Source organism: Falco biarmicus, chromosome 2 (genome assembly GCF_023638135.1).
Source record: "Falco biarmicus isolate bFalBia1 chromosome 2, bFalBia1.pri, whole genome shotgun sequence".
NCBI lineage: Eukaryota > Metazoa > Chordata > Aves > Falconiformes > Falconidae > Falco > Falco biarmicus.
In genome coordinates this window covers 63973256-63988562 of record NC_079289.1, presented here as the reverse complement: position 1 = coordinate 63988562, position 15307 = coordinate 63973256, and the positions used below count along the sequence as shown (strand labels likewise).

Genomic DNA, 15307 nt, shown 5'->3' with positions numbered 1-15307 from the left:
CCATTTTGTGTCACAGTCACCAGTGGGTGGACGTGGGAGGCGTCACGTAGAGGAGAAATGGAGTAGAAAACAGTAAAACGAGGAGCTCATGCTCTGTGGACAAAAAGCCACCCCAAACTTTCCACCTCAGCTGGGACAATGTCTGTGGGTTGCATAGTGGGTTTGGTCTTGTTTACCCCTTTCCCTCAAATAAAGCCAGTCACTCCAAATTCTTCCAAGAGCCCAGGTTTTGAGCAATGCCAAGCTCCTCCTCATCTGTCACTTCCCACTCAAGTTTTGACACTCCTGTTCTTCACAGTGTGCGTAGCACACAGGATGGTGCCATCTTGCTAAAGGATCGTGTCAGTACTTCCTCTATCAGGATAATGAGAAAAGGGTTTTTTCACTGTTTTTCTCACCTCAGAGCTCAGCCCCATGTCATAGCCCCCTGCTTCCTTTGTCATGCCTCCCCCTCCCCACCCCCCTCAGCACACCTTTGCATGGGACTGCCTAATTTATCTGAGTGCAAACCAGCCGATGGCCATCCTTTTGGAGTGCAGCACAAAGGATGACTTGCTACATGATGGTCAAACTGGCTTCTAAAAGTCTCTGCCGAGAAGAATCCTCCCAGCACACACCACACGGGGCTTTGCAGATGAATCCAGCCTTATAGACATGTATGATTTAGGTAGAAATTACTTTTTCTCCTGCTCTACACCAAAGCTTCTCACCTTACACAGATGCATCTGAGCTCTTTATCCACAACCTTGCAGAAAGCATAACTCTTCATGTTAAGTATTCCATGGTAAATGCTGATAAAATCTGACACTCTTAATGATCACAAAGCCATTCAGAACAGCCAGAGAAAGAAAAAATGTTTTTTTCTTTTAATCAAAGGCTTCCCTACTAATGGGAAATGCATTGAAATGTTATTTCAATTTGCTTCCTAATAAAACCCAGTTAATCTAAGTTGGTTTAAAGGCACTTCTAAATGTACTCCAATAAATTACAAATGGACAGAAGCAAAAATACCTGGAATACAAATTTTTATGCTGTGAGTCTTCGTTGTCTTCAAAATAACAGGCAAACACCAAAAAGATAAACCATTTCAGGGGGCTAGGCTGAATTTCACCTACAAATTGTGCACTTCCTATGTCTTTATGTGTGTTTCCTATGTCCTTTCAGAACAACTTTCCCATTTTACAACCTGCAGAAGGCAAATTATGCAGTGCTGATAGGCGCAGCTATCCATAGCAGATACTCAAGTATGTTGTAGACATAAATTTGATAATTTATAAATGTGTTTTACAGCCCCAAAACTAGGCCTGGGAATATTTCTATGCACGAAGCCCTCGGGATTTACGTTCTCCATTCAACCAGAAACCAAGTCTGATAAATGAGAATAATTCAAGGTTCTTGAACCCATTTCTTTATTACTTTCCCAAAATAGTAACATGTAAATCTGGTCATTATGGTCACCAGTCTTTTTCTTCTTTTCCACGAGTAGGAAAAATTAGTCTTGGCAACCCAAGATGTGTTGCCTATGTATGCACACCCAACCACTCAAAGTCAAAAAAAAGTTCTGCCCTTCCAATATTTGTAGATAAAGCTCACCTCCAACCCTCCCCCTGATTCAGCAGCTGGTATGCAAGATGGGACATGTTGTTTGCTCCCTGGTTATCTGTGAACTGACATATCTCAGAAGCAAGATTCCTGCATACAGTTTGACGGAGCAAAGGAGACTCAGACATGGCTGCCCACATCCATGTTTGGATAATGCCCATTTTGTTTTGTTTTCTCAAGTGAACTACCTACTCCAGGTAGTGGTCCCTCACCAAGACTACTATTGGACGGCAGCTGGGGAATCCTTTACATTAACATTAAACATGTGCAAGAGCACATCCTATCTCATAAACCAAGTGTCAGGATTCACTGCAGCAGGGGGATAATGCACAGCAGGCACATCTCCTCCATGACTACCTCACCTTTCCACATGCCTTTGTACGATAAGTACAAGGCTCTGCAAGTGGAACCAATGATGATGATGATGGTCCATCTAGGTTGGAGGTGTCACCAAGGTTAGGTCAGCCTATACCTCCCACCCAGATCACCTGCATTAAGAAAAACGAGGGGCTACCGTCATAGAAGACTCTATTCTGAGGGGAATAGAAGGCCCAACATGCTGACCAGACCCACTGCTTAGGGAAGGCCACTGCCTTCCTAGGGCCTGGATTAAAGATGGTACAAGAAAGCTTCCTACTCTGGTACAGCCCTTGGATTATTATCCATTATTGCTTTTTCATGTAGGCAGCAATGAAGTTGCAGTAAGAAGACCAAGGGTGATCAGAAGAGACTTCAGGGTCTTGAGATGAATGGTTAAGGGATCAGGAGCACAAATCTTCCTCTGTCTGAATGCTGAATGTACAGATGCTGTAAGTCAGGTGGCCACTGGGAAGTGCTAAAAAAAACATACAAATCCCATGCACATGGCTAGGTCAAATGCTGCGTGAACACTTTCAACCGTGACTGTCCACTTTTGTTCTACAGCACAAAAGGTCAACAGACTGTATTTCCTGGAGCTTGAAAAGCAGCTGCAAAATATACAGAAAGCCTAACACCAGTTTGTTATAAAAGCATAGTAAAGTACAAATAATAACAAATTCAGGGAAACTGAGTGGTTTCAGACAAAGCAGAAGCTAACACAGTCCTCTGCTGGAAAAATACTGTAAAAACATGCTATTTCTGTATTGCTCATCTATCATAGGCTGCTCGACAAGCAAGAGATGTCTAACAAAACCTGAGCAATACACTAGCTAAGAAAAAATACACTAGCTACGGGCATAAGATCGAACACTAGGAAAAGGTTCTTCACCAAGGGGGTGACTGGAACAGGCTCACCAAGGCAGTAGTCACAGCACCACGCCTGTCAGAGTTCAAGGAACACCTGGATGACGCTCTTAGTTAAATAGTCGGGCAAGGAGCAGGGAGTTGGACTCAATCCTTAATGGCTCCCTTCCAATTTGAGATATCATACAATTCTGGTATTTGGGTGCCACATAATGCACCCCACGTTCCTGGGGCTGGTATATAGCAGTAGGTGAAAGCTTTTTCACTGTATCAGTGTCTGTTGCCTTTTAGATGTCACCCTAAAACCAGCCTCATGATCAGACTCACTGCTTAGGCAGAGGACACTGAGGACACAGTGAGACTTGTACAGATCCTTACCTGCCCAGGCTTGTTAGTACTGCCACATTAATTGGCAAGCCAGCAGGTATGCCTGCAGGTGTACATGGCACAGCCAGGCCAATGGGGGCCACAACAGCTTCACGCCCACTCAGGACTTTTCTTGCAGTGAAAGCACAGAAGTAAGCTCTGCCGTGCATAAAGGAGAGCCCATGCACGTTCAACAGAAGGGACATCAAGTGAGAATGTTCAGGAACTAATGAGAGCATCTCAGCAAATTGCAGACTGCGAAGATCTGCTCTATGTAAACAGTGATGGAGTTGTTCCCTCACTGAACTGGAGCTCTCATTTCCTTCTAACACAAGAATTAGGTTTGGGCCTGAACAAACCTGAACAGTGTCCTGAGGGCAGCTGCTCAAATTAACAGAAAGCTCCAGAGGTTAACTTAGTTCCAAATGCAGGCTCAGCTCCTCTTCCACGATGATAATTGTTTCACATGAATTAAAGAGAAAGCCCAAGTGCAGAGCACACAAGGTAAAACACAGCAAGCGTACATCCTTTTTCCAGATTACAAAGCACGCCTTGTACAGCAAATTCATCTCAAATTTCATCTCAGCATTTCTCCAAAGTGCAAACTACACATTCCTGGGACCCTTCAACATCAGCACACTGGGATTTGTGGTGTACACGTACATACACACCCCCTTCACTCACACCTTGCTTAACTATTTCAGGCGTCTTGTTCCCATAACCAACAGTTGTTATGTGTTCCTTTCCCACCTCCTGCCCTGTCACAGCAAGCAAAGGTGTCCACTGTAAGTGGGTAACAGCAGGTCCTGCACCTAAACTTCTGAGCCTACTATGTGTAGCTGCTTCACCAGGGTATAAATTAGATACCTCTTGGACAAGCAGCAGGGGTTCAGGACACAACTGAGTCCCTCAGCCAGAATAGTGGTGCATCCAGGAAAGCAGAGCGAAGCAGTGAGAAAAAAGCATGAGCAACAGCCCTGAAAACACCCAGGTCAGACAGGAAGGGGAACAAGGTGCTCCAGGTGCTGCAGGAGGCTCCCCTGTAGGCTGTGAAGACTACAGTGAAGCAAGTTGTCCCTGCCCAGCCCAGAGGTCCATGCCAGAGCAGATACTCACCGTGCAGCCTGTGAGGGACCCCATGCTGGAGTAGGTGCCCTGAAGGAAGCTGCAGTCCACAGAGCCCACACTGGCCCAGGCTCCCGGCAGGGATGGCAGCCCAGGGGGAACCCAGACTGGAGCTGGTTTACCCTTGAAGGGCCGCAGGCCATGGAGAGGACCCACACCAGGGCAGGGAAAAACACGGAGGAGGAACAGGAAAGAGGAACAACTGTGGACAGACCGCAACCCCTATGCCCCATGCTGCTTGGTGGGGGGAGAGGGGAAGAGAGGAGCGTCATGAATGAAGGAGTGAAGTTCAGCCTGGGAAGGGAAGAGTGGGGTAGGGCAGCTTTGCTTTTCCCCTTTGTTCATCACCATCCAAATTATTTTTAAATGGCAAGAAATCAGTGTTTATCTCAACCCACAAGCTTTCCCATCTTACTCCCTCTCCTGTCTCCTGCTGAGGAAGGAGAGTAAGAAAGCAGCTGGGTGGGGGTCTGGCAGCCAGCCATGGTCAACCCACCACAATAAATCACACTCAAAAACTGTCAAAACACTTTTAGGGTGAAAAATAAATGATTATTTCAAATTGCAGGCAATACCTGTCTTTACAGTGATGAACCAAGAAAATAGTAGTAAAATACGAGATTTCTTCTGACAAAAGTTGTAAAATGCTACACTTAAAGTCCTCTACTCTTTTTAAGTACACCTCCTTGGTAAACTAAGCTGGAATTACTGTATTTCACGTATCTAAGCTCAGTTATTAACCCCTTCAAATGTCTTGCCTAAAGACTGAAGCCATCTTTATGAAGAAAGGACTCCCTACACTTAGCTTTACCCATCCCATCACACTGCATAAAGCAGTATTGACAATGTTCCTACCATAAAAATCACCCCCCTCCCCTATTTCAGGTAGCACCAACCAAATAATCTCCCTCTGCTACACACTTGTCATAAATGTTAAGTTCTATTCAGATACATTGTGCATGCAGACAATTTTACTTTATGCAACAATTTGCTTTTCAAGTGTTTCTTGCTTTCTTTCTTCCTTTTCACCGTCTTCTCTCTGATCTCCTCCATCTCTTCCATTACCCTAGCAGGTCAGGTTGCCAAAGAAAGTTACAATTCCTCAGCGTAAGACAGTTAAGACCCTCCTTCTCACCCCTCTAAACAACCCTTAGTTTGGTTTGTTTTTCAGGCATCAAATTTCTGTTATAAAAAGACCATAAGAAAGCCTTTTCAAGGTATTGTATCAACTATTAAATATCAGAGGTTATTTATATGAAACACCAGAAAAAGTAAAGCAATTTTCCTTCTTAATCTCATAGCCCACATACTAGAGATGAAATGTAACACTTCACAGGATAGGGGAAAAATCATGGTTTAATTACAACGATGTAGCATAAACACTTTAGTAGTCGATATCAGGGTATTATTGTGAGGTCTAAACTAAATGTGAATTCTCCACAGATACCGTAAACAGACACTCTAAATTCCCTAAATGATTGGTGTTAAGAAGGTTTATACAAAGGCGGGCAGTTGTTCAATCTTTAAGATGTCATGACATGGTGAGACAAACACGCATACATCAGTAAGTACACAGAAACGTTATGCTACATTTTGGACAGTCGAGAACTGAAAGTGCTTCACATCTACAGGATAAGAAATGGCTTCATCTCCTCATCCCTAAATGATGAGAGCAAAGAAATAACCCTTTAATAGGTTAAATAAACAGTGCCCCATTTATCCATGCTTTATATAAAGTTCCAACAATTCAGAAGGTCCATGGTGAAATTTACAATCTATATACAGTATAACAAATTGTCAAAGAAAAAAGTTCAGATATTCCTTGGTTCCCGAAAGCCTGAAGCTCACTCTCTGCACTAGAGACAAAAATTACCTACAATATTAGGTGGGGGGCTTTTTTCTTTTTTTTTTTTCTTTTTTTTTTTTTTTTTTTTTAAAACTTAAGTCATCCCAATCCACCTTGAATAAAATCAGATAAAATCAGTCCCTAGGTCCTGGTCATATTTAACAACTGCTTAATTGCTTAATCCCACTGTTTAAGGCATGTTCATTAGATGTCAGTACAGGGGTACTGTCAGAAATCATAACCACAGGTACTAAGAGTCAGCAAATCTATACAGCAATGCCACTTGTTGCAATATAATGCAAAACAAATTGTTATGATGGAAGTTGTTCCTGAGTTAAAATCTGCTAAATACTGGTAAGATTAATGTATTCCTTTTATACTTCTTCCTCCAGAACGTCCTTTCTCACATACGCTCAATTGAAAATTAAAATTCACTCTGAAAATAGCCTGTCAGAAAGGAAAAATGTTAGCAAAATTCCCAAATTTAGCCAGAATTATGAATACGCAGGGTTTAGTATCACTTAGCTTTTAGTGGGAGTATAAATACGAAGATGAACGCAAGTGTCAGTCCACATCTTTTGTGCAACTGCAAACAGGAAAAGATTTTGGTATCAAGAATTATCATAAATGTAAAGTTTGTGAATATACGTAACTGATACTGTAGACATTTTTAGTTTTCTTATCCAGTCTCCTCCTCTAGAATTAAAAGGAAGACATTTTAAAACTGTAGGAACACCAGTTAGAATACCTACAAACATATTCAGCTTTTTAAAACAGACAACTAATTGCCTATTCACTCCATTCCCACGGAATTGTTTCTCAAGCATGTAATCACTGATGTTCTTTCCCATTTGAAACAACAAGTTGTTCTTGGATGAGAAAAGTGGATAGCTTTAAAAATAGCTTTTTCATTAGATTCAAAATGTGCATGAAAATTCTTACCACCCTAACCATCCTGGCTCCTACTCGTTAAAAGTTCATATAAACATTTGCTCAAGTCTGAGCATTAAATTTAACAGGAGTTAAAGGGCACTAGAAAATCAGCATGACAAAAAGACGTGACTCACACCTGTGCTATACCTGCACTTCTGACTGAAATAAACTGAAGAAAAACCCCTCAGAAAATTGCACCATCTGGAGTTTAATCCAAAGTTTGCTGAAATCAATGAAACACAATGAGCTCTAATGGGATTTGTATTTTAAGTGCTCCAACTGAAGCTCACCATTTGCAGTGATGTAGCATCTCCTAATTTAAATACAAGAAAGGATTGCAGTAATTGCACCTGTAAGACTAAGGAATAAATGTCCGTTTATGTATTTGAAAATCTGTCACAGTTCAAATTATGAATTACAGTATGATTTTTTTAAAAAATTCCTATCTCCAGATTTGTTTCCATTTAAATCCTAGTAGGACAGAAACCAGCAATATGCTGAGAAAACAGGGTGGGAAAGGAATGACTGCTTCCACAGTCTGGGAATTTCAGAGTGTCTTACATAGTGGTATAAAAACAAAGCTCTGAATGAAGTTAGGCCTAGCCCATGTGCCTTATGCACAAAGGTTAGCTAAATTTAATTGTTATGACCATAAAACATAAATAGCAACAATTTATTCACAAAATTTTGTTGGGTTTTTTGCTTTAACAAACTGTATTATCTATTAAATTATTAGCCAGCTGAATGTTTAAGCACAACAATAGAAAATGTAGTACATAAACACCTAAAAATCACAGTCATAAAAAGCAGGCAAGTACATCAGTCTTTTGGTGGCCAAAACAGATTAGTCTTCCAAACAAGTGTACATGAACATAAATCATGGGCATTAGTTTAGTTAAAAACTGTTTCTACTGTCAATAAACAATTTTCTGTATTTTAATACTGTTCTTAAAGATTTGTAAACTGTTTAAAAATGTATGCACAGACATAAATAACAGTGAAGGATTTAAATAGTGGTCAATAGGAAAATAGGTTTTTAATAGGTTTTTAAATTTGCATGTGTGATGAGTAGGTAATTTGGAACAAATCCATAATTATCCACAAAGAACTCTGACCTTTTTTAGGTAAGACAGTACTGCCGTCATTTCTAACACTTGTGACCATTATAATAACAAGAGAAAAAAATAACATATCAGCCCTGATACATCAATCACATATGCATTCAAAATTACAGATATTTACAAGAAAAATATATATTTAATTAAAAAGCCACTGAAAAACATGGACTTTTAGTCAGGTGCTGCACTTTCTGCAAAATGAGGTAATTTAGATGCAAACAAATTAAGTTTAGTAGAGTTCAGGATCCACGGTCTCCACACTTTACAGATTGCTTCAGTAAATGGCTTGACTGTTTCTATATGTTCAGAGCAAGAAATCACTAGATCCAGTTAAATCCTGTTTTGTAGTGCTCTTGATGCAACACTGACTAATGTCAGAAGGCTTCCCAGCTCAGTTTTACAACTGGTCTTTCAATAGAAAGAAAAAGGGGAAAAGAAAAAAAAGTAGTTATAAGTTGGTTTCATCCCAAGATGGATCATTCATGTTCTTTAGAACTTTTCTAACAAGCTTCTCCAAGTCCTTGCGAGCTCTTTGTTCTTCTTCTAATGATTTCTTCATCTTTTTGTTATCCTGTTTAATAGCGACAGAAATATTAGTGTTTTGGTTTTTTTAACAGATCTTTTCTGACTACAGATACATTGTCAATTACAAATTCTGAAGGCTCTTTTCAGTAAGACTGCTATTAGCTGTTCAAAAGCAAAGCCTTCTATTAAAATTTCACAAGTTACACACAGTTACTTCACACAATGCAACAAAATCTATCAGGCTAAACTATTTCCTATTTATACTTAGGGGTCTTTTATAATGCAAGTGCTAGTAACAGATGGCCAATAATCTTGAGTTCTTCTGCTCATATCTGATCAACGAAGAGTAGAATGTATTTGTTGTTAATGGAGAAGGGAAATAGAGCAGTAAGTAGAATAAAAATCCCCCCTAAGAGTCTCCTGTGATTATAACTAGTTTCACAATCTCAGAAATGCTTCTTAAAACTTAATGCAAATTAGCTTGCTTCGTTAGGGAAGTAAATAGTTGAAAAGACTATCTTGAAAAACACTATGTTCTCTGGAAAGTGTTTTGTGACCTAAAATTTAAACCAGATGACTACCAACAGTCTAAGAAGAGTCTGAATTTCAAGGAACACCACCACTCTGCACATTATATTGAGTCAGTTCTCAATACTTAGCACCATCAGGTAATATTGAAATACCGTGAACAACAGGACCACAAGGATGTCACTGACCAAACCACAGTAATGCTTACATTGATTAATCCTGTACAGGCCCAGGTGACGCTGGCAACAGTAGGGAAGCAACCAGAAGGTAAGACAACATTACATTAAAGCACCAGGACAACAAGTCTACGGGTGTTTAACAAACAGATCTGCAATCCAAGGCTACCACTGCACTCCCAATAAGCTGTCATTTACAGACATTTCTAGAAACAGGACAGGATCAACAGCTGCTGCCTTGCTGACCCCATTCCCTCCTCAAGTCTGTTGAGAAACTCAGAAATTTCATTATTTTCTTGTAGGTACAGACCTAGTTTATATTCATTCATTCATTCATTTATTTCCAGTTCAGGACTGTACTATTTAAGTATAGTGCCTGTGGAGAAAGAGCCATGAATAACCTATGGAAGCTGTGATGGCAGGCACCCCACTCCGTGTGGTAACTCTCACCAACAGGCAGTCTGGTGCCTACACCAACCAGCACGCTATGTACTCCCAGAGAGCCGTTATTCACAAAGCCCTTGGTCACTTGGGACCTTCCCAGCTCAAGAGATTATTTCTGCCACTTTCCAGTCAGCAACATCATAGCAGCAGACCAATAAATGCTTCTAAGCCGAGACTCCTGATACACACACACAAAAAAGAAATTAGCTCAGGCTTTAATAAGTTTTGGCTTTGGAAGGTACAAGATTCTGAAGAGAACAATCTATTTGGAAAGGAACCAGGAAAGAGAGCTGTTGCTTGAAGTTCAGGAGAAGGCAACTTCTTGTTTATGGTCACACAGATATCTGCAGGGCCTCAGTGGGGGAGCGTATTTATCCTTTGTACAAAAGCAGCCAGGCCACATGAGTATTAGCAGGTTATTACTGATGCTTGTATTAAGTGAATTATATTTTTAGTAAGACCATCAATTTTGTGTCAGTCCTGGGACACACATGCTTTGTATGTTGAAAACAGCAGAATTTAAGACATCAGCTGTCCTATTTCCAGGAACATGCATGACATCCTTAGAAATACTGGGCACGCTTACAGATGGGCAAAGAATTTGGATTCACATTCATAGCTTAAAACGTAATTTTAATACAAATCTATTTTACATTAAACACAGGAGATTTTATCCAATGTCCTGAGTCAGAACTGTTACGGTCAGTTCGCCAATTCACACATTGGAAAGCGAGGATAATTCAGTGCTTTTTTGCCTACACAATAAGCAATGACTACACGCAGCAGCTTTAGCATGGTTTAAACAGGCCATGTCCTAACAAGGAAAAGCTACTTTTAAACACCTCATTTTGGATACTTAAAACAGCAGCTGCAACTTCCGATACCAGCAACTCAGGTAAGATCTTGCACAATTCCCCCATGTGACAAAGCAGCAGCTAACCCTAAGCCCTCATTAAAAAAAAGGCCACAACAGACACTGAAAATACTCTCATCTCTGGAAATGAGATGTTTTAAGAACTGATTCGTAACAGGTGTTCAAGTCACTAAAAGACCATTAATCAAGGCCTAAATAAATCCAGACACTTATACAACTAAAATAATACATTCTCGAGCAAATAGTATTTCAGTCTCTATAAGCTTATTTTGCTGGTGATACAGCAGAACAGGATTTGCTTAACACTTCAAACATTTCACAAGTTGTAACATCCAAAACCAAATGAAAAGAGCTTCGTAAGTTACCTCAGAAAGAGGATACTTAATGCTATTCTCAAAGGTTGGTGCTCCAAGGACTGATAACCACAGCAGAGGGTGCTTTTTTGTCAAATCGATGTTTCACTTTTAAAAGTGAATCTAGTCCAAAATTTAATTCCTGTCAAACTGAATCAATTCACAAGCTGTATTTATTTCTATAAGACTTCCACCCTTCCATTCTCCATGTTGCTATAAATGTAGCAAGTTACCTACCTGTCTTAACTCCTGTACTTCATCCTTTAATGCATATACTGTGTCCACAAGGCTTCTAAAATGAAAAAAGACGATCTGTTACAACGGTTTTCAGAAATACTTCTCTAAATCTATTATTAGACACACTGTTAAATGAAATGCATTTTTAAAAAACACCAAAACCCACAGCTAACAGCTAATTTCAAACTTATGTTAAAAAAATTTGTCTCTTATCCTTACTTATATTCAGTAAGGCAAGGATCTGTTACCAGCTTCTGTGACAGGATACACCTCTTAAGCACATTATGGATCTATGCTGGTTTCTGCGTTACAGCTTTCTGTAACCAAACTGTATTTCATTTCCAACATATACCTTATCAAAAAAACAAAATGACACCACATACTAGCTAGAAAGATGAAATCAATTTAGTGCTGAAATCCTACAGCACTTGGAAAAATTATGGACAAGTGAGACTTACTCCTTCCATGCCAAGAAGTGGTATGTTGTATAGAATATACAAAGAAACCAGACCACAAGCATTTAAACGGAGGCCGGCTGCACTTAAGAGAACTGCAAGCATGCTCCAGACAGCTCTGTTCCCTATGACAAATATGCCATACATACACTACTATAATGGGAGATGGGAGGAGAAAGAAGAGTGCAAAGTTTACTACTTTAATCCATCATTCATTAAATGTTCTCTTACTTCTCTTCTATAACAGTCTGACCATTACTTTTAGTTTCTTCTACAATAATTTTTTCTTCTTCTGGAAGCAGGACTTGAGGAGCTGATTCTTTACGGGAACCTGTTGCAAAAATAAATTACAAAATGAGCAACTCACAAATATTGCTGCAGCATTTTGAAGATTACTGTTTCATTCATTCCATGATACACCTGTCTGACCAAAATGTATCACTTTCCATCTCCCCCCTTCCTCCACACACACAACTCACACATTTTCTACATTGACAACTACAGCCTTACAACTATGACATTCCTATCCTGCTGCTGACAACTCTGCGTCATCGACAGGGATTCTATACCGTTTAACCGACAGTGCACCGTTCAGCTCTCAGTAAAAGCTATACAAATTCACCACAGCTGACAGATACATGTGTTCATGTAATAGTGATTTAAGCCTCATGGACAGATTCTGATCTCATACAGACACAAACTGAAGAAATAATTCCACTCTAAACCAATTACTCTATCAGTAAGGAGCAGAACAGTGGTATCAAATGATACAACCATGGAAGGAAAAAGTAGTTAAAACTCCTTTCCCCTGAAACACCATAAACACAATTTTGTATGCACATACATATACATACACTTACAGCCTTTTAGTCCTATAAGAAATTCCTATCAAATGAAATATATACTTTGTCTTTATGTTTTTAAAAGCACTTAATGGTGTGACAATAAAAAAACATTCCAATATCTTAAAAACGTTTTTCACAATTTTTACAATTTATATCAAGGTAACACATACAGATTCTAAAACAGTAGCTCTGAACAGAAAAATCTACAGCTCAGACATGTGCATCCATTTATACATACATAAAGTATGCATTCTAGAAATGTTATTTAATTAGGCTGCAACAAATCACAAGGTTTGGTTTTGTTTTTTTAAAGAAGGTCTGTAAATAACTTGCTGTCTCAGCATTTGTTCAGAATACAAACAGAACAGGTAAGGCACTAAAGTTCTTGCACCTTTTAACCAAGACATCGGTTTTAACAAACAAGGTACACTTGCCTACCAGTTCATTGTAATGGAACTTTCATTAACCAGGAATGTCTTCAGTCTAGTACAGTTTCAACTGATAACTTGGTACTACAGGATACATGCCTGTCAGGGGAAATACATCTTCTTTTGCTGAACTGCTGCTTTGTGACAGGAGTGCTTTTCTTTTATGGTTCATGACAAAATACATCATCTAATCACGCAAAAAACATGAAAGAAACTAAGCTCACTGAAAAACACTTCCCTAACAGCTGCAGTCTTGAGTTTTGAACAATGAGCTTGTAGAGACCACAGTTTAGCAGTATGCGTTAAACTATTTAAACTATTTAGCAAACAATGGCAAACATCCTTTAATGAAGAAAAGAGCTTCCTTAAGCTGACAGTAAAGATCTAATGTATCAGTACACGATGGTCAAAATTTTATGGAATAAAGATAACTGCAGATTTGAGAACAGAATCTTGTCCTTGAAAGCCGTAAGTTCTTCATCTTACAGAGTGAAGACATTTTTTCAGGTTAATAAATACCCTAGCATTCCCACTTATTTTCCAGGGAAGGAACAACCTATAAAACAAGCACATCCGAACTCTGCATGGTGCTCAAGGACATTTCCCTGTTTGCGCTGTCAATCGCTAATTGTAAGAAGTTGTCTTGTATTTCTTTCAGTAAATTGGTTACTACTCTGCTTTATTAACCCAGGAGGTAACACAAAACACTAAGCTAAATGTTGTTTTAGGAATTAGTTGGCAGAAGCTGCTACCAGATCACCACATTTTGGGTCTCTGTACCAATGTGGAGCACCTCAGCCCAGCACACGCTGAGGGAGACAGTGACCAAAGGGAGAGAACTGCCACACGGTTCTCACCCGTGACTCCCTTCACCCAAACGGAGCAGCTCATTGTATTGATCTCTGTATAAAGCTGCATCCAGTTGCCTTTGCCTGGTCAGTTAACACGGGTCCTTGTAAAGCAGAAATAGCATGGAGTAGACAGCTTTTAAAAAAAAATGTCCCAGCTGTACAGTTATATACACACATGCATGTAAAACAGATGTCTACACCAGCATATCTTGATGTATGTACAGCATAGCACAGTAAACACTTAATACTATTGAGACACAGAACGCAGTTTCATTAAGAACTAAAAGTTCACCAACATTATACACACAAGGAGACCACACAGAACATATACACACACAATGCAAAACTGTTGCTGTGACCACTGCCCTTCCTGTGCCACAAAAAACTAACTACCGTGGAATGCAGGACATCACAAGTTTATCACTCATCTTCATTGCTCCAACACCTTGGGTCATGCAATTGATTTATTTGTATCTCAGAACCCTCGGTGCTCCTATGGTTTGTACTTATGCAAAAAAACCTACATTGTTTTGCTTTTTGTGAGTTTTTGGCAGGGTTTTTTGTATGTTTGTTTTGGATTTTTTTTCCTAAACCCTACAAACACTTGCTAAGTATCAAAAGTACAATCACATAGCACATCTATCCTGTAACAAAGAACTCAGTCATCAAATGAGTATGTGCACAGTAATATCAGACTTGTTGTGTCAAGTTCTAAACGCAAAACAAAGCTTCCTGTCTTGTTTCCTGCAACAGTTATGCCAGAAGCTTTTTTTTTTTTTTTAAAAAAAAAAGATTTATTTTCTGGCAATTATACATCTAGAACAAACTTCAAGCAGTCACCTCATTACTGGCACTCGGCAATACTCCCTAAATTGCCCTTTGTGCCTCCACCAGGTTCTTCAAGTCTGTTCTCTATATGACCATTTCTCCCCAGAAAAGTTTACAAACTACAGCTTTAGGACATGAAGAGAAGATTGTGTTATAGCACAGTGGGTATCTCACACAGAGTTGTACTAGAAGGATGCTCTAGGAAGTTCCTGTAACTTAGATAAGCCTAAGCACCTCATTGAGACGTATTCCACATGCTCATGAAGTAGCGCAGAGGAGTCAAGTTACTTCAGTTTGTCATATCTGCCATTCCTCAATCTTAAGCATCTAAATTTCACACTGAATTTTATTACAAGACACTACTCAGTCTCATTCCAAGTCAAACAGGCCAAAAGACGTTTAAATTGACCTCCAACAACTCTGACCCTAAACCACCTTGAGCCAACACAAGCAAAAGTACTAGTTAAAAAGAAAAAAGTGAAACCCCCCCCCCCAAAGCTTTACAAAACAGAGTTTTATTATTTTTTCTTTTGCTTTTTTTTGTGGGGT

General features: G+C 39.5%; 1 protein-coding gene across 6 annotated transcripts in view; it reads right to left on the bottom strand.

Annotated features, from left to right (window-relative positions):
• Nucleotides 1-5655: 5655 nt before the first annotated feature.
• ARHGEF7 (Rho guanine nucleotide exchange factor 7) overlaps nt 5656-15307 on the bottom strand; it is a 125957-nt gene continuing 116305 nt past the window's right edge. For 3 of the 6 annotated variants that reach the window (XM_056327737.1, XM_056327739.1, XM_056327741.1), the window contains 3 exons: nt 12038-12137; nt 11352-11406; nt 5656-8785 (listed from right to left, as the gene is read on the bottom strand). In XM_056327737.1, the coding sequence (XP_056183712.1) occupies nt 8663-8785; nt 11352-11406; nt 12038-12137 (278 nt within the window). In that variant the 3' untranslated portion in view covers nt 5656-8662. The other 3 variants (XM_056327736.1, XM_056327738.1, XM_056327740.1) reach the window with 1 other exon arrangement.